Raw genomic sequence first — 19433 nt, forward strand, 5'->3', positions numbered from 1 at the left:
CTCCCTCTCTCTTCCCCTTCTCTTTTCCCACGGGGGTCTCCTCTGTCCCAGTGGAGGCTGGTCTGACATAGAACTTGGTAGTTCTCACTCAAGTCGGGGACCAGGGAGGGATGGGAGAGGTGGTTCTTTGGGGATGGTCCTGCAGGATTTGGGGTGGGGGAGGTGCAGACAGAGGACCTCGTTTCCTGCCTGCCCCTCATTATTCCCAGCCCTTCAGAGTGCAAGGGCCCGAAGCATAGCTCTGAAATCAAAGCAGGCACAGAGTGAGATAGGGGCAGGCCAGTGGCATGAGAGGGAGGGAGGGAGGGAGGATGTGAACATGAACCGAAAACTTGGGGAATGGGGAGCAGGTAACTGAGGAAAGACTGCCCCCTGATGGGGGCTTGAGGGAGCCCCAAAGGAAGAGTTCTTTAACTTCCATTCCATTCAAGGCGCCATTATCAAGCTCCTACTATGTGTTGAGCATAGGCTTTGGGTTTTTTTTTTTCCCCAAGAAAAACTTGGAAGTCAGAGCTGAGACATTTTTTTATAATCTGGCAGTTCATCACGGAGAAAGATAATGTCACCAGCTAACAAAGAGACTCCCTTTTGCCTTTGTGTGTACTTAGTCGTGTTTTATTTTAATGTTGGGATGTGTGTGAGAGACAGACAGACAGACAAGACAGAGACAGAGAGAAGAGATAGAAAATCGGAGACACAAATAGAGTGAGAAAAAGCAAGAAAGAGAGGAGAGGGAGAGAGAGAGAGAGAGAGAAAGAGGGGGGGGGAGAGGGAGAGGGAGAGAGGGAGAGAAGGGCATAGGGAGAATTTGCCCGCTTGGGTGCTAGTTGAGTAAGCAAAACAAAACTTATGGACATAGGTGATGAGAACAGCTTGACAGAAGTAATAATAAAAATGAAATACATCAGGACAGCAGGGAAACATTTATTTACATGTACTGTACGTGTACATATAAGCTTGTGTGTTGTACGCACACGTATTATATGTATATACACTTGTATGTGTGTTGTAGATACATGCATGTATATGTGCACGTATATTATGAACTTACGTGTGCATATTTATTTCTGCATATGGGTATGTTGTATTGCATACATAGATATATGCATACATGCATATCTGTGTATGCAGGTGTATATTGTATAAGTGTGCCCATGTGTATACACACATGTCATTGCATTGTGTAGATATGTGTGCATACATGTGTCTGTTTATATGTGCCTATACTCCTGTAAACATATTATATTTAGTTATTGTGTGTATATCTGTATATATCTAGCTAGCTATAGGGACATAGACCTAGACGTAGGCATGATGGGGAAAGGTTAAGTGACTTATCCAGACCTGTGGTTTTCTACTTATAAAAAACTCTTGGTGAGAAAACTCCAATACAGATGAACACCAGCTTGATAGTCAGTCTTACAGAGTTGCCTGGGAATGCTGAAAGGTTTATTAACAGTTAACATTTCCGTAGAACATTAAGGCTTGCAAAAATGCTTTTGACATATCATCTCATCAGATCCTCACAACAACTCATTTTTAGTATGAGGAAATTTGAACTAAAATGTGAATCAACTTGCCTAGGTTCACATAGCCAATTGACAGATCTGATGCCATCAGAGGCAGAGTTTGAATCCATGTCTCCCTGGCTCATTGGGCTACTCTCTATCTGCTATGCCATATTGCTTCTACACAGGAGATAGGAGGCACTCATTTACTTAGGTCGACTTCTTTTATGACCCAGGTAAAGCCTAAATTCTGTCTGCTTATTAAAATCTGTTTATTAAGGTAATATTAATATTTATTTATTAATATCTCCTGTTCTAAACATGGTCAACTCTACCCTGGGGAATCTCTCCATGAACCCTAGCTTTTACCCACTTATAGCCAAATAGCAAAATACACATGGTTATCACTCTGGCTTGCTATTGATAACTTCCCTTTTGGAAGCTGGCATCCCTGAGTGTATACCCTAGAGACCTAGACTGTTATGTTCATTATAGGTACATACACACACACAAAATAAAACTTAGGCAATCTCATTTGCTATGGAGTTTAATTAATCTAATGCACCATGGCTAATCCACACAATCTCTTCATATTTGTGACTGGCTTAGTGGAGAGTTTACTTTAAATCAGTCAATGGCTATTGCCTGGGTTTCTGATGCTATATTCTTGTATATAGTGATGAATTTCTTTCTTTTTTTTTATCTCTTTGATCGTGTCTTATGTGGGATCATGAAAACATGGGTTTCCTATTATGCTAAGGTATTGTGTGAGTGGTCAATTAATAATTCTCTGACTTCATTCTGAGTGTCAGAGAAGTTTCCTCACCACAGTAAAATGGGAAAAAAAACTGAAGGGAGTATGACTTAGGGGGATAAGTTGTCACACTTGGGAAGGGGGTCACTCCAAGATGCGATTTCTCAGGAACACGTGGCCACATAAAAAGAACTCCTCTTCCTCCCATTCAAAAATGTCCTTGCCTAGTGTCACACCATCATCATCATCATCATCATTATAGGCAGCTCGGTGATGATGTGGTTAGAAACTTGACAGGGTCAGGAAGACCTGAATTCAATCAGTTTCCTCATCTGTAAAATTGGGAGAAATACGAACACTTACCTCCCTGGGAGCTGGGAGGATCAAATTAAATCTCAAACCCTAGGGTATTATATAAATGCTAGATTTTATTATTAACAATAATAATATTCTTATTATTTCATGGGTTTAGAGAGCTTCCATCATGGAAAACTCTTCTCTAATACCAATCCAGCAATATGTTTATAATTTAGAGCCTGGGGCATGGAGAGGTTGAGTGATTTGATGTGGGTCCCCAATTAGTATAGGTCAGAAGTAGGGCATGCACCCACATCTTCCTGACTCCAAGTCAGGTCCTCAAAATTCACTGAAAGAACCAACAGAGAAACAAACACTCAAGAGAGTTCTAAGGTAGACCACCCATTTTCTACAGACACCCAAAGTGAACCACCAAATGCCCTCATGAGCTTCCCACCACATTCTCATTTCCTTATAGAGTTCAAGACCCTGAGTGAAGGTCTTTTTTTTAGTCCGGGGATTCATGCACAGGCCATGACAGAGAACTATAATCTTTCTCTCACCTCTTGAAAATACTCTTTTCACATAGTTGTGGGTTCAGCCTATTACTTTGGAGTGTATTCCTTGCCCTTTCATCTCCCTCAAGAACAATTCAGATTTATTGTCTTGGCTTTGACCACATGTCTTCTGGCAGGTGCTTAGACCCAAGTGGCATTTAGACTGGGGGATTTCCAGTCATGAGGTTTGTCTGAATGGGATATTGATCAACAGGTCTTTCCACAACCTCCAAACCAGCAAATCCTTAATGCCCTAGGCTTCTTGTGTATAGGATCCCCAAAAGTACATAATTATTTTAAAAAATTATACAAGGGTCCATGTTATTGGGACAGAAATTGGAAACTCAGTTAGGAAAAAGGGTTTGTATTCACTGCATCTCATACCTAGAATTGGAGGGTCAAAATCACCTGGTGTTAGTCTAGTTTGTCCCCAGGGGACAAATCACTTTCTATGACATCCAACCACCACCACCACCACCACCACCACCCCCACCCCCACCCCCCACCCCACACACACACACACTTGGCTTTAAAGGATGATTGGACTTGGGAGGAAGAAGGAGTGCCTGTGGGATGAAAGCGATTATACTTGAAGTGTCAGATTTTTAACCTGTATGCTTACAAAGCGAGTCCAGGAGTTCAGGGTACCATGCTGGGTTCATAAGGGTCCCCTTCTACTAGAATACCTCCTCTATATTCCTCAGCCTGGATGGTAGGAAAGAAACTAATGTTTCTTGGTCCTTGGGATTTTGGGAAGTTGGGTCGGGGCAAGGTAGCTTATAGGGAATCATTTCATGAGTTTGTCAGATTTTGAAATGGAAAAGGGCTCTAGAGATCATAAAATTAAGTCCCCTCATTTTATAGATGAGGAAGCTGAGGTTCAGAGATTAATCACCTTGCCCAAGGCCACACAGAGAGTAAGTGTCACAGGTAGGGATTTCAATGGCCATCTTCAAAATCCAATTTCTCCCTCTGATCAAGTTACCCAAGAACCTTTTAATAACTTTTCTATTCCTTCTTCATTTCCAAGCTCTTGTAAACCTAGTCATTTGCAATATAAAAATACTTTCTCAGTATTTCATTTAACCATCCTCCCTCACAATTTCATTTGCTTTCAAAGAGGTTGTCTTTTTGCTTCGTATGGACTTCACACCAAAGATATCAGTTTTTCTTGGTGTTAATCAGTCATGTCAGTCATGTCTGACTATTCACAACCCCATTTGGGGGTTTTCTTACCAAAGATACTAGAGTGGTTTGACATTTCCTACTCTAGTTTATTTTGCAGATAAGGAAACTGAGGCAAAAAGGGTCAAATGACTTGCCTAGCGTCACACAGCTAGTAAGTGTCTGAGGCTGAGATGAAACTCAGAAAGATGAGTCTTCTTGATTCCAAACCCAGTGCTCTATCCACTGGGCCACCTGGCTGCCCCTAAAGACATTAGTAATGTGGACCATATTTTTCAAAATATCACCATGGTAGCAGTACTATGCTAACTTTCTCAATGAGGAATTCAGAAACCACCAGTGCCTGTGGATATGATTTTGGGGGTGATCTAAAGGGTGCCTAGATGTCTTTGAGATTGCCATCTCCCTTTCCGTAGGCCAACCTAGATCCTTCTTGTCTGAAACTCACTAGATATTAAGGATTCCAGCATTCACCTGGGGAAGATGCATTCGGTCATAGAACACTGAATGTTAGAGCCTGGAAGCATTTTAGATTAAGGAATGTCAGAGCTGGAAGGGACTCTAGAACTGAGAATGTTAGAGTTAGGAAGGAACCTAAGGTTTGATACAAGCCTTCAGTTTTTAAGTGGACAAACCTGAAACCCTGTAGAAGCCCAAATGAAAGAGTGGAAAGCTGAGGGTATTTGGTTTCTCCGTAGGCCCTTGGCCTGATTTCTTTGAAGCTTTGGACATTTTAAGTTGGTGATTATTTACCCAATGGCTTTAGGTTTTGTTTATAAACATCCAGGTTCACCTCCGAGTCCTAGGGGCCCCACCAAAGCAATACCAAGTCACAATGACAGTCAAACAAGTTAACAAAACTGAGAGGAACAGCTCATGGCCATTGTCTTAATCAAAGCCCAGAAGAGTCTCCATAATCTACTCCTGCCCCACACAAACACACCCAGAATGGAAATTCAGTGTTTTCTCTTGCATTTGTTTCATTTTTAATTCCTTTTAGAAAAATATCTGGAAATGGGATAGAATTAAAAGAACTGGTGTATATACATACGTATATGAATTCCTTATTTGTTCTAAGGTCCAAGTCATAATGTGATTTTTGAGTTCCTCGAAATGCAACATATTCTACAAAAAAGTCCCAGCCTAAGAACTCTCTCAGCAGCAATTAGAAATCCAATCAAGGGGCAAACAAACCAGCCTCCTTGATTAACTTGAGGGGGGTTGGGGAGTGAGGGGCAGCAGGAAATGCATAGGAGTTTAAATATGTAATAATTGGCTTTCACCAAAGAAAAGATACTTTATATGTGTCTCTGCTTTCTCCATCCTAGATTTATTATAAAGTCATTAAGAACATTGAACCTGGAGAAGAGCTGCTATTATACATGAAGGAAGGGGCTTATTCACTTGGGACTATGCCACCCAATCTGGAAGGTAAGTCCTCAACCACCCTGAATCTGTTGTTCTATGCCCCCTTTCCTTGCCTCATTGGGGAAGAACCAGACAACAGCCTTTATCCTAGGTACCATGCACTATCCAGGGCTAGTTAACCAAAGGACCTGCATCCTGAACATATCCATCCTAGATTCTCTGGTTTTCCCACAGTCCATACTTGCTATCCAGATTAACCATTCTTTCAATGACCTTTTGAAAGAAGCAATTCAAGGTTTTCTTTCTTATAGGATGCATTTAAAGACAAACTTACAAATGAGAGAAGGGAGGTATGGTTGGGTTGAACACTATATAAGATATTATCCTATTCCTGGAGCCCCATTTTTGTCTTTTTTTCCTCACTTATTTTTAAGGAATCATCCAACGAAGTTTCTTGGTTTTGAGGTGTTTCCTCTTAGTGGACTTCGAGTCACACAGTTAATCTTAACCATCCTAAACAGGAGAGGATTGTGCTTTATAACATGTATAAACCTCTGCCAAATCATCACATCCTAAGCAAAATGGTGGTAGGGGAAGTCCAAAAAGGGAAGAATATTCTTAAGCTAAGAGCGTTGGAGGAAAAAAAGAAAAACCCTAGAATTTGAGAACAGAGACAGTGACTATCGATACTGCGATATTGATGATAACGGTAAAAATCATCTGATAGAAATGTTCTATGGTTTTCTACTCTTTCCTCTTGGTTCTTTTAATACTGTGTTTTTCATCCTCACCATATTCAGAATTTGTTTCCCTTTGCTTCTGAAATGGGAATTTCCGTTTCCAGTTCACCTATCATCCAACCGTAACTATATCAGGTTTCAGAATGTAACAGAGAAAAGTCAAAATTTTAAACCATTTTTGGACAGAATATATATATTTTTTTCTCTTCACATTACAAAAAGTCAATGAGCCTTTGCGATATTTTAAATCAATACACCAATACTCTCATTTTTAACCAATAATAGGAAAGTGACCTGGATAATTCTGAGTCTAGAGGGTCAATGAATTTGTTGGGAATGTTTTAGAAGAGATTTCTGACCGTTGGACCAGATGCACTGAGGTTCTATCCAGCTTGTAGATCCTGTGATTTCAGTGATCAAATCTTGTAGTGCAAACCAGACCAAGCCTTTGTCTCCAGGGTTAATAACCCAGCTGATTTTTCCCTACTGAGCAAGACCTCAAGCGCAAGCTGGAATATAGCATCTCCCACAATGAAATCTTAGGCTTTATCTCTTCTGCCCTCTACCCCTCAATACAACTTAGACTAGAGAAGGAAGGGGGGAGATTTTATTTGTCTTGTTTTTTTTTTTCCCCAAAACCCACTAAAGTTTTATAATTAATATACTGAACTTCATAATCCTCTAAGGATCATTACGGTTCCACATTCAAGGACATTGAGATCCTGACAGACAGGAGGCTCATTGTCAGAATCTCAAGGAGGCCATGGGGACCATGCAGGCGAACCTCACTTTCTCTCTCTGCCCAAGTTCCCCCCTCCTGAATGCCAGCAGGATCATGGGGCAACCACCCACAGCTTTCAGGAAATTTCCTTCATTCCCCATTGCTAAGTGCCCTATGCCCTTGTCAAAAAAAAAATGCAGCAGAGGGGGCAACGTTTCGATTCTGATCCTATCTGGGCTCTTTGCTGGGGTTTGGTATTAATTAGGCAGTGGGGGAGAGAAAAAATAAATTTCTAGGACCTTGTACAGCACGGGGAAGCTCTCATTTTCCTTAAAATAAGTGTTGAAAACTGAATAGGTCTTTGATAGCACAGGGGGGAGGGAGAAGCAGACTGAAAAAGATAAATCTACTTAACTTTTGGGGCAGCAGGGCCTGACAATGGAGTTTCATTTGTGTATTGAATGTTCATTCTTGCAAAAGGTGCCAAGGAGGGGAAAAGCCCACCCCAGCCCCTGGTCCCCTCCACCTTCAGCATTAAATAACCTGTAGCTACATTCTCCTAATAAATTTTCCAACATTTGAGGACTAATTGCTTTTGAAATATAATAGCCCAACATCAAATATTTGACTTTTTAATACTCTTTCTCCCCCCACTTTGCCTAATGTTCCTCTGCCCTCCCCAGCCTTGCCCCCCCAGTTAAACTCTGAATTGCACAAGAAAGAAAATGCAAAAATGTTCCATACAAAGATAATTATCATAAAAATCTTTTTCTGCAAACCCCAGTTACACACATACAGCCGCCCCTTATCACTGCAGGAATTTGGAGTAGGGCTCTTGAGAGCCTTTGAGACTCAAGTCTGCCAGATTAGCATGTAGATGCCACATAATTGAGTTCCCCTTGGCTTCTCTGAAAGCCATTAGGCCCTGATTTATTTTTCTGTTACATTCCTGCTTTGTCATGAGAGTTGCTGATGGAACTTTAGATAGAGGAGTGTAAGCCCCGCAGATCTGACAAACAAGACAGGGCGTGCTGACTGCAATCAGCAGAGTTGGTGTGGTGTGGTGTGGTGTGGTGTGGTGTGGTGTGGTGTGGTGTGGTGTGGTGTGGTGTGGGGTGGTGTGGGGTGGTGTGTGTGTGTGTGTGTGTGTGTGTGTGTGTTGTGTGTGTGTGTGTTTATAGCTCTACACAAACTCCCTCTCCCAAAGGCATAGCCCATCTGCAACAGGGAATTTGGTGACCTTGCTGAAGGAAAACTGTAGGCCACAGACTTCCTTGACATATGCCCAGAACAGAAGAAGAGTGTCTCCACTTGGACTCGGGGTATCTTGGGTGAAGTTCTTGACAAACAGGGTTCCTCCTTACTTCTCTCTCTCTCTCTCTCTCTCTCTCTCTCTCTCTCTCTCTCTCTCTCTCTCTCTCTCTCTCTCTTTGCTGTAGAAGCATGCCTGTTGCTCAGGGTCACATAACAGGCAGGTCTTTCTGACTATGAGGTCAGCTCTCTCTGTTGGCTCTCACTGGTTTTCATGCTCTGCTCCTACAAACGGTAGGAATGGGTAAATACATAGAGTGAATGACTGAATCATAGTCTTCAGTGCCAAAAGGAACCTTCAAGTCCACCTCCCTTAGTGAAGAAGAAAGTGGTACCCAGAGAAGTCCAGAGCAGAGCCAAGATGAGAACACAAATTTTCTGACTTTCAATCAAATAAATTGATCAACAAGCATATATTAAGCATAAGTTACATGCCAGGCACCGTGTTGAGGGCTAAGAAAACAAAAACAAAGAGGAACCTGTCCCTGCTTCATATAGCTTATGTTCTATCAGGAAAACCAACCGAGAGAAATCTAGCCCTCTGTCATCTTCAGCCTGCAATTCCTAAATGATGTCAAAGTTTTAAAAAAATCAATGGAAAAAAGTCCTAGTCCCTTAAAATATATTTATTATACAAAATATTGAATCAGAGCCATTATTTTCTTTCCCAAATATGGGTTAAAGACTATATTCTAAAGAGAGTTTAACTCTTTACATACTAACTCAGGATTATGAGAATCCTGTGCTATCTAGGTTTTTTTCTTCGTGTTCATATCCTCTTGTCTCCACTTTCTTCGATATTTATGTATTGTTCTGATGAACCCAAGGAGGGAGTAGCAAACGGACAGTCCAGAGAAGGAAAGCTCCAGTATATTTTCCCAAATACAGAATCTTCTTACACATCGAATTTGGATGGGATGGCCAGCAGCATCTCTTGGAGCTCTCTGTAGAGCAGCCTGATTCTGGGATGAGAACACCCAGTGGAGGTGGGGAGGGAGGCAGGGAATGTTCATTAAGGTCATCCCTGTGGCCAATTTCATTTTGCTCCAGATGTTATCAAATCGAGTCAGGCAGAACCAGAAGCAAACTGAGTCCTCTAGCTTGGGCGGGTGCAGCCCACGAAGACCTCTGGTTGGTTCCTTGGTTCTCCTTGGTCTTCTGTTCTGTCCTGTTTGTCTGCAGCTGTCAAATTTTATTTTATGCAGAAATTGTAGAGGAAAAATGATGGGAGATGGATGGAATTTGTGACCTTTATTGGATGCTGGGGGGTGGGTGGAGAAAGAGAGGAAAAGAGGAAAGGAGGAGCGAGAAAAAGAGGGAGAGAAAGAGAGAGAGAGAGAGAATAAATAGAAATGTCTCATCTCAGAAAGATTCCAGCCCAGGATGTTGGAATAAACTCCTGAGATGATCTCAAATGCTAAGCATCTTCACATAGCCCACAGGGGCGATAACCTCTGATCAAGCTGCCCAGGAAACAGTCATTGAGACAGTTAGGGAGCCCAAGGAGATGGGATGAGGACAGTGAGCTGGTCAAAAACTCTCTCCTGCCTTCTTAGTTACATTTCTTCCAGCCCCAAAGGAGCAAATGGGCTGTGTAAAAATGAATTCCCCAAAATGTAGATATGAAGGAATCTTATTCATCATAGACAGGCAGCATGGTATAATGAAGGGAAATGTACTAAACCTATACCCATGCTGCAATCAAAATTTTAAAAATTTAAATTTAAAAACTTTTAAAATTTAGGGTTGGAATGGGGAGGGGGAGGTCTGTATTAAAGGCTTTCCTGTTCTATTACTAACTTATGTGACTTTTAGGTAATTGCTTTTCCTCTCTGGGTCTCAGTTTCCCTTTCTGTAAGATGATGGCATTGGATTAAATAACCCCTAAGGGCCTATTGAACTCTAAATCCAGCCCTAAACCAATCATTATATACTCTGTGGACCACAATTCTCTTCTTTTCTTTTCTTTATTTTATTTTTAATTTATAAAAACCTTACTTTACAAAAGGAACCTCCCCTAGAAGCTTGCAAATTGAATTTTTAATCATATTTTAAATGACATGAAGAGAGTTTGATGTTTTCAGAAATCTCAGGGTGAATTATGCCTCTCACATAAGCAAAATCCATCACAATTTTTTCCCATTTAGTTTGTCTAAAATGAAGCATATCTGTATAGCAGACATTATTGCTGAGTAAAAAGAAAACTTTCTTTAATATACTTTATGAGAAAAAACCCAAACTTCCTACATACTCCATGATTTTTGGTAAATCCTGGAGACCCTTGATATATTTTTTTCATAGGTCATATTTCTAGGACTGGAAAGGTTAGTAGAGGTGACCTAACAAACTCTTCATTACACATATGTAAAAATTAAGGTATTTAGAGAAAACAAGATATTTAAGAAAGAAAAATAAAATGTCCAAGGTCACCGGGAAAGGCAGAAAGAGTCCATATCTGTGTATTCTCCACTGAGCCACACTGCCTCTCCATCAATTTAATATTTCAGCAAAGTCACGACTGTTTTCTAGTTCATTCTCTTCTGAAATGTTCTAGAGTGTAGAAGCACAAGAGACAAATGGGAGAGACTTTAGAGAGTATTTGATCTAGCACTGTACCTTTCATTTTACAGAGAGGAAGCCAAAGGCTCGGGAATGTCCACAGGTAGTAGTAAGTAGTAGGGTTGGAACATGGACCTAGATCTTCAGAGTCCAAACCTATGTTCTTTCTGCAACATCATGTTGCCACCCCCAAGGACTTACAAGTGTGTTCTAAAGAAGTGAAGGAGAGGGGCACAAATCAGAACTGGATAAAAAATCTTGAAGATCCCTAACAGCTCTTCATAAGAGAAATCCAAACATAGAATTTCTACAAAGCAGAACATCTCTTTCTGTTGCTAGACTTTCATGGTTCTGTCTCCTCAGACCAGAGTTGTATTAAGCCAACATTACTGAACAAATTAAAATGGAAGATGGAAGAGGAGAGACTTTGGTCCTCTAGATGCAAAGCTGAAGAGTGAGGGAAAACCTTGGCTACTGCCTCAAGGGAGTGGGAGGGGAATAAAGACCCCAGGACCCTGTGAGGCAGCTGCTGGGAACAGAAACAAGTCATCTGGTCCCTCTGTGTCTTAATGAGTTTCATGACAACTAAGTGCTAAGTTCAATTGTTTCCACTTACGTAGGTGGAAGGGACCTTAACTGAGGCACAGAAGAAGTGATTTTTCCAGTGTCATATAACTATTAAGTATCTGAGGCAGAATTTGAACCTGGGTCTTCCTGACTCCAAAGACATGTCAAATCAAGTCAAATTAAGGCATCGTCAACTTCTCATTCTCATTCACCTGACACATTCAGTCCATTGCCACATCTTATCATTTTGACTTTCACAACATTTCTTGTATTCATCCCCTTCTCTCCACTCACATAGCCATAATCCTAGTCTAGGTCTTCATCATTCTTGCCTGGACCATTCTAATAGACTCCTAACTAGTCACCTGGATTCAGGTCTCGACTCAGCTTCCAGTATTTTTTAATAATAATCAATAATAATAACTAACATGGATGTAACACCTACTATGTGCTAAGTGCTTTACAATTGTCATCTCATTTGATTCTCACAATATCCCTGGGAGACGGAGGTGCTATTAAGATCCCCTTCTCCTAAAATGATAGATGGTCTAACCATGTCATCTCAGTGAGCTCAGGCCCTCCAGATTATTATATTCCTTTATATACTCAATATAAACTCCTTTGACATTAAAAGTCCTTCACACCATAGCCCTTTCCTTCCTTCCCACTCTCTTCTCCACCAAACACACACACATTCTAGAATCCAGCCTCACTGACTTTCTTGCAGTCCCTCACACCCGACACTCCATCTCCTCATCTTTGCATTGGTTATCCCCCGTGCCTGGAACACTCTACCTCCTCACTCTGCCTCTTAATTTCCCTGGCTTCCTTCGAGAACCAGCTGAAAACCTACCTTCTACAAGAGGTAGAGTCCCTGGATGCCAAGTCCTTTCACCTCTGAGATCACCTTCCATCCATTCAGTATGTATCTTGGCTCTACCTGTTTATTTATATATTATCTCCCCTCTCTCATTAGAATGTACGTGCCTTGAATTCAGGGACTAAGTTTTCTATGTTAGCCTAGCACTTAGCACAGATTGTAAGTACTTAATGAATGCTGATTGATTGACTAATGGACTACCCATTACATCATGCTGAAGCAGGACAGGGCTGTCCATAATCTTAGTCACTTTGTTCCAGTTATGTCTCTGCCCTCTAACAGCCTCATTTTGTGGAGAAGGGCACAGGATCCCATGGCAATGTTGGCCCTTTCAGTAGACTTTGACTAGAGTCGTTCCCTCGATGGTCCAGAATTCACCGGATGGACATTTCAGTCCTAGACATTGAGATGCAGAATCTTGCTGAAAAGGGGCACTAAAGGTCATTTAATATAAGTACAAAAGTTGATGCTACCCCCAAAAAATAAAGGTTACTCAACCCCAAAAGTCAGGGGAACGAAAGGGAAAGGGAACAAAGAAGGTCCCTTTGCCCTCAATTTTGAATCAAGGCAGACCAGAGGTTGCTCCCCAACTCTGCCAGTCATTCTATATGAGTCTTTTTTATCTGAGCCTGGGCTCTCCCACCGTAAAATGGAAGTGCTGATATCTGTAGGAAAGGAAAGTGCTTTTGGAAAGCACTCTGCATGCAGTGGGGTACAGTGGCCAGGGAACAGGACTTGAAGCCAGAGGGTCTGGGTCCCAACCCTGGTTCTACATGTACTTTCCATGTGCCCGCTGACAGATCACTTAAGCACAGTTCTGTCTGTGGTCATTCCCTTGCTTAGCAAGCTCCTGTGGTTCCCTACTATCTCTAGGACTGAATGCAAACTTCTTTGTCAGGGAAAGCCCTTCAAAGCTGGCTCTAAACTTTTTCATTTTTCCTCACCCATGACCCCCTCATCTCTTGTCTCTCTATCTTCACATAGACTGCTCCAGGGTCTGAAATCCTCCCCAATTCACTTAATAGTTCAACTAAAGCACCAACTCTTTATTTGAAACCTTTCCTGAAGTCTTCTAGAAGTTAATGTTTCTCCTGCCCCTCCCAAAAAAACAACAAAACCTGTATTTCTCATGTTGTACACTTACATATGTATATGTTCTTATCCCCTAAAGAATCTATTTCTAATCTGCCTTTGAGTCTCTAGTGCCTAACACAGTACCAGAAGCAGAGCAGCTTAATTGTTGATAAATGGATTCATTGAATTTACCCTTCTGTGCCTCAGTTTCCTTATCTGCAAAATATAGGAGTTGAACTAGATGACCACTAAGGTCCCTTCTAGATCTAAATTTATGATCCTGTGATCATATGAGTCTTAAAACAGCACTGTGAGGTAGGACGTTTCATTATCCCCAGCTAAGAGGCGTAAAGGATAGAGAAGTGGAGACTTGCAGTTAGGAAGACAGAAATTCTAATCCTGCCTCAAGCATTTGCTAACAGTGTGACCCTGGGCAAGTCACTTAACCCTTTGTGCCTCAGTTTCCTCATCTGTAAAATAGGGATAATAATAGCACGTAGCTCCTAGAGTTGTTGCAAAGAACAAATGAGATTATATTAAAAGCACTTTGCAAACCTTAAGGTGTTGTGTAAATGCAAGCTATTATTTCTTTTTAACTTTTAGAACCTTAAAGCAACCCTATGACATTGGCTTATTATCACCAGCAGGTTCCCATAGTGGATAAAACACTAGACTTGGTATTAGGAACACTTAGGAGTCAATCCTACCTCAGACATTTACTCTGGGCAAGTCTATTAATCTCTGATCCTGAATTTCCCCATCTGTAAAGTGGGAATATTTGATAGCATTGTTGTAAAGACCAAATGAGATAATATGATTAAAAAAAAAAAACTTTGCAATCCCTAAAACGCTATGATAATATTTTTCTTACTGATCAATCATTTCAGTTATGTCTGACTCGTGTTCTCATTTGGAGTTTTCTTGGCAAAGATACTAGAGTGGCTTGCCATTTCCTTCTCTAACTCATTTGACAGATGAGGAAACTGAGGCAAATAGGGTAGAGTGAGCTGCCCAGTTATAAAGCTAGTAGTGTCTGAAGGGGGACAGCTAGTTTATATAAATGTACAGTATAAATGTTAGCTATCATTATTTGACAGATAAGGAAACTGAGGCACAGATGAAGTCCGTGGACTTTCCCATACCTAATAAATCCCTTTGGTGCCTACTTCAGAGGGTTGCTTCAGGCTCCAAAGGGATGATATCTAGAAAGTCTTTTGCAAATATTCAGGTAACTTTATAAATATCCAGTCTTTTTATCTTCCAGGATCCAGCCCTGTCTGGGTCCCTTTTCCCCACACCATCTACAAATGCTCATTGCCAACCTCCAAGACAATGCCTAGGACATATCAGTAGAAACCAAAAACCTCAAAATAGAAATCTGCCCCCTCCCCCAAAGTGAATAACCCCAGGTCCCAGTCTTTGGTTCCCAGCAGCTGGGGCTATAAAAAAGTTGAATTGAAGAATGGTTTCCAGAGCAAGGTTGTGGGACAGGGGGGTCTTGAGCTGGGAGGGGGCCAGAACCTCAGTTCAATGGAAGGAAGGCTTCTCTTTCTAGAGTAGCCCGCCGGCCAGGCTGCTGAGCTGGAGACGCTGTGGATGGACCCAGGCCCCCTGGCAGAAGTCACTCTGCTGGAAAATTTACAGCTCCATGTCGATTGTTTGGTTTGGCACGGGGCTCAGGATGCTGCCTTGTAAATGTAATAATAGCTGCCCCCTTTTTAATTTGTTTGACCTTGGTGACAATAATTTATTATATGCATTAGATCTCTGTTGGGTTTTTTCTTTCTTTTTTTTTTTTAATTCCCAAACAAAGTGCTTGGCTTGGTTTTTCTCGCCGTGTTCCCTGGCCATGGGTTTGCTGCCGTTGGAGGCAGGAGGGAGGGAGAGCTGAAAAGACCCAGACATCTTTCAGCCTGTGTTTGAAAAGGCAATGAAGGAGACTTCCTTTCACACTTATCAGGCTTCCCTCTCAGGCTGTTGGCCTGCCTGCCTGCCTGCTGAAGGGGAGGCTGAGTTTGAAAGGATCTCATCTGGGGGACAACACAAACCACAGGCGTCCTCGGGGTGCCGAGAGAGCCATGGGGGCAGAGATTAGGAGTTGGATGGGTCATTGAGGCCAACCTGCTCGTTCGACAGATGAGGTCTCACATACACGCGCACACACACACACACACACACACACACACACACACACACACACATGCACACACACATCTGACAGATAAAGGGGTAAAAAGAGTCAGCTCTGGAAACCAGGTGCTCTGACTACTGTGCCCTTTTCATGAGATGGCATTGCCTAGATCCTAGACTATTAGGGCTTGTCCTTTGCTCTCAGAAATAATCTATGACATCAGGAGAGTGATGTCTTGACTTACAAAGTGAATTGGATTTGAGTGAGGCAGGGCTGCTCCAAGTGGTCAACCTTGCTCTTTCCTCCAGAGTCATCAAGTCCAGTGGCAGGACAAATGTCAAGATGACTGAAGATGGCCCCTGCTAGATCAGACTGGTAAAGAGTAGGGTAGAGCCATAGACAAACTGCCTAAGTATGTACTGGGTAGCCCCCTCATTGGAAGGCTTACAGGATATAGTAAAGGGAATTCTTGGTCAGCTTGTGTGGGTTGAATTCAATAGCCAATGGGCTCCCTTCTATCCTTGAAATTCAGTATCTATGGAGAATCTATTCACTGGAACTCAACAAACATGTATTATGCACTTACTGTGTGCTAGGCAGAATGGTATCATGTATAGACAGTGGGTCTCAAATCCAGGAACACCTCAGATCAGATCCTGCCTTGGTCACCTGTTGGGTGAGGGACCCTGGGCACTGACAGTTCTCTAAGACTGAAGGGTTCAGAACAGGCAGTGGGTACTTGCCTCAGTAAAGGAAGTTTCCTCACCAATAAAATAGCAAAGTCAGCTCCCTCCCCACAAAAGAGGTTAGTGCTGGGGCCCCCAAAACAAAGAAAGAAGCATTGCCTGACCTCAGAGGCCTTCTGTTCTACTGTTCCAACTCCCTTCTTTTTAGAGAGAATGAAACTAAGACGTTAGGAGGGCACAGCCAAGTATCACACCAAGATGCTTGGAGTTGGGATTTAATCCAACAGTCCTGACTCCAGGGCTGTTCTTTTTCAATCATGCTCAGCAGTTCAAGTCAACATTATGAACAACCATTTAGTAAACGTCAACAGGCACTGGAAGTAGAAAGAGAAAGTGCACAGAAAGTCCCTGCCCTCAGGAGACTTCAGTTTTGTCAGAACTCACTCCTTCAAAGAGCCAGTTCCTTCCTTGAAGAATGAGATATAAGAGGGGGAGAAGAAGGAGGAGGAGGACAAGGAGGAGGAGAGGAAGGAGAAGAAGAGAGAAGGAAAGAGAGAGATGTAGATAAATATAAGCTCAGATATAATAGCTAACATTTGACAAACCACTTTGTCAAGAAGTAACAAAGTTGGACACAAATGAAAAACAATATAGCACCTACTCTATGCCAGGCATTATTACGGTAAACACTTATTACAAATATTATCTCATCTGATCTTCACAACACTGGGAGACAGACACGATCATTTTCCTCATTTTATAGATGAGGAAACTGAGGCATCCATGGGGTGAGTGACTTGCCCAGGGTCATAGAACTAGTAAGTATCTGAGGCTGGATTTGATCTCAGGTCTTCCTGACTTCAGGCCTGGCACTCTATCCACTGAACCATCTAGCTGCTCTATTTGTATCTATGTATCTGTATGTGTATATCTGAGTGCAAATATGTATATATGTGTATATAAAACTATCTATAGACACATCCATAGGTATACCTGTATCTATATCATCTTTGGCATATAATACATATATGAATACATCTTCATATAGACATAATATACATGTGTATGTATATATAGACAGGTGTTTAAATATACATGTACACATGTACATACATACATATATATTTGTATATCAGTTTCCTATTTCTGTTGTAGGTATTTTTATAGATACTTGTCTCCCCTGTTACAATGGAGGCTCACTGCAAGTAGGGATTCTTTCATTCTCTGTACCAGTGTCCCCAGACCTGGAGCAGAGGAGGCATTTAATATTCATTGAATCGATTGGGTAATTGATCATCCGAATGAGTGAGTTTTCCCAGAATGCTGTGTTTTTTCTTGCAGAGGATCGTACATTCCGCTGTGAGGAATGTGACGAACTCTTCCAGTCGAAGCTGGACCTCCGGCGGCATAAGAAATATACCTGCAACTCTGTCAACACCCTCTATGAAACCCTGAATGAGGAGATCAAACAGGAGGGGGTCAGCGATGGGCAGATCCATGAATGCAAAGACTGCGAGAGGATGTTTCCCAATAAGTACAGGTACCATCTCTCTGCTGGCCCTAAAGGGAGGGAAGTGTTTAAAGTCTTCCTTCAGGGTTCCCCATCTCCAACTGGGCCTTCCTACTGTTGCCCAAATGGGCCTTCCTACTGTTGGCCAACTGGGCCACTTTCATGGTATCCCTTCCTGGGAGCTGGGCCAGGAAGATCATACAGTGAGAGCTGGGGGGGGGGGGGGGGGGGGGGAGATCTTCAGCTCCTAATGGCTCATTGTACAGAGGATAAAACCAAAATCCAATGACTGATATTTATGAAGTACCTACTATGTGCCAGGCACTGTGCCAAGTCCTGAGGATACAAAGAAAGGCCAAAATGGTTCTTGCTTTCAAGGTCCTCACAGTTTAATAGGAGAGACAATATGCAGATAACTGAGGCAGATACAAAAATGAATTGACCAAGGTCTCCCAGTGGCAGGAATCAAACTGAGACCCTCTGTCTCAAAATGCAGTGTCCTTTCCATCCATCCCTCTTCATGCCACACACCCAAAAAGAAATAGATTAATATAGGACTTCTTCACTTTTTGGAGTGTCATGGACCTGTTGGACAGAAAGGTTAGTAAAGCCTTTGGACCCCTTCTCAGAATTATGTTTTTAATGTATAATATTAAACATGGAGGATAACAAAGGGAACTGATTATAGTAAGATATGGTTATTGAGATATATATACATATACATACATATACACATACATATATATTTATTTATATAAATCTGGGACAGGTAGGTGGGGCAGTGGATAGAGCATCAGTCCTGGAGTCAGGAGGACTCAAGTTCAAATCTGGCTTCACATACTTATTATCTGTGCAACCTGAGCAAGTAACTTAACCCCAATTGCCTCCAAAAAATAATAAATAAAAAATAAACCTAAGTTTATGGACCCCAAAGGAATTAGAAACCCCTTCATTAACAGGACCTAACTAACAGGCTGATGGAGACATCTCTGGTAGACTGTGATTCTCAAGAAAGTAGAGAAATAAAAATTTTAGTACTGTCCATGGCAGAGTAATTGTGGTAGAAGTAGCTCCCGTGTATTTATTGGGCTTTGATGTTCACTAAATATTTTTCTCACAACAACCCTGTGAAGTAAGTCAGGGAAGAATCATCCCCATTTTACAGATGGGGAAACTGAGACAGAGTTTTATACAATTAATATGGACCTGATGCAGGATTTGGATTCAAGACTTCCTGACTCCAGAGTCAGTGATCTATCCATTGCATTACCCAGCTCCCTTGATATATCAGGGAAATATTAGAATATCTCTTTCCTGGGTCCTTCCTAGAGCTTTGAAATAGATAAATAATTCCTCAGAATTTTATGCAGATCTCATCAAGGGTCTCACTTGAGAACACAAACTTTCCACCTTTAACAGATGACTGAGAAAATAAATGTTTCACCAAATCCCCCAAGATGCTTTCCTAGTAAGCAGTATTCAAGAGTGTCTGTGTTTTCTTTGAATAAACACATAAATCACAATTACCAATGGGGTGAGGAGGGGGGAAAGACACAATTTCCTGATGCTAAAATGCCCAGAGTTT

General features: G+C 41.7%; 1 protein-coding gene across 7 annotated transcripts in view; it reads left to right on the forward strand.

Moving 5' to 3' along the window:
- PRDM16 (PR/SET domain 16) overlaps positions 1-19433 on the forward strand; it is a 635076-nt gene that overhangs the window by 558195 nt on the left and 57448 nt on the right. For all 7 annotated transcript variants that reach the window (XM_072608625.1, XM_072608629.1, XM_072608626.1 and 4 more), the window contains 2 exons: positions 5630-5732; positions 17680-17878. In XM_072608625.1, the coding sequence (XP_072464726.1) occupies positions 5630-5732; positions 17680-17878 (302 nt within the window). The remainder of the gene's footprint in view (positions 1-5629; positions 5733-17679; positions 17879-19433) is intronic.

The sequence above is a fragment of the Notamacropus eugenii genome, chromosome 5 (genome assembly GCF_028372415.1).
Source record: "Notamacropus eugenii isolate mMacEug1 chromosome 5, mMacEug1.pri_v2, whole genome shotgun sequence".
NCBI classification, from domain to species: Eukaryota; Metazoa; Chordata; class Mammalia; order Diprotodontia; family Macropodidae; genus Notamacropus; species Notamacropus eugenii.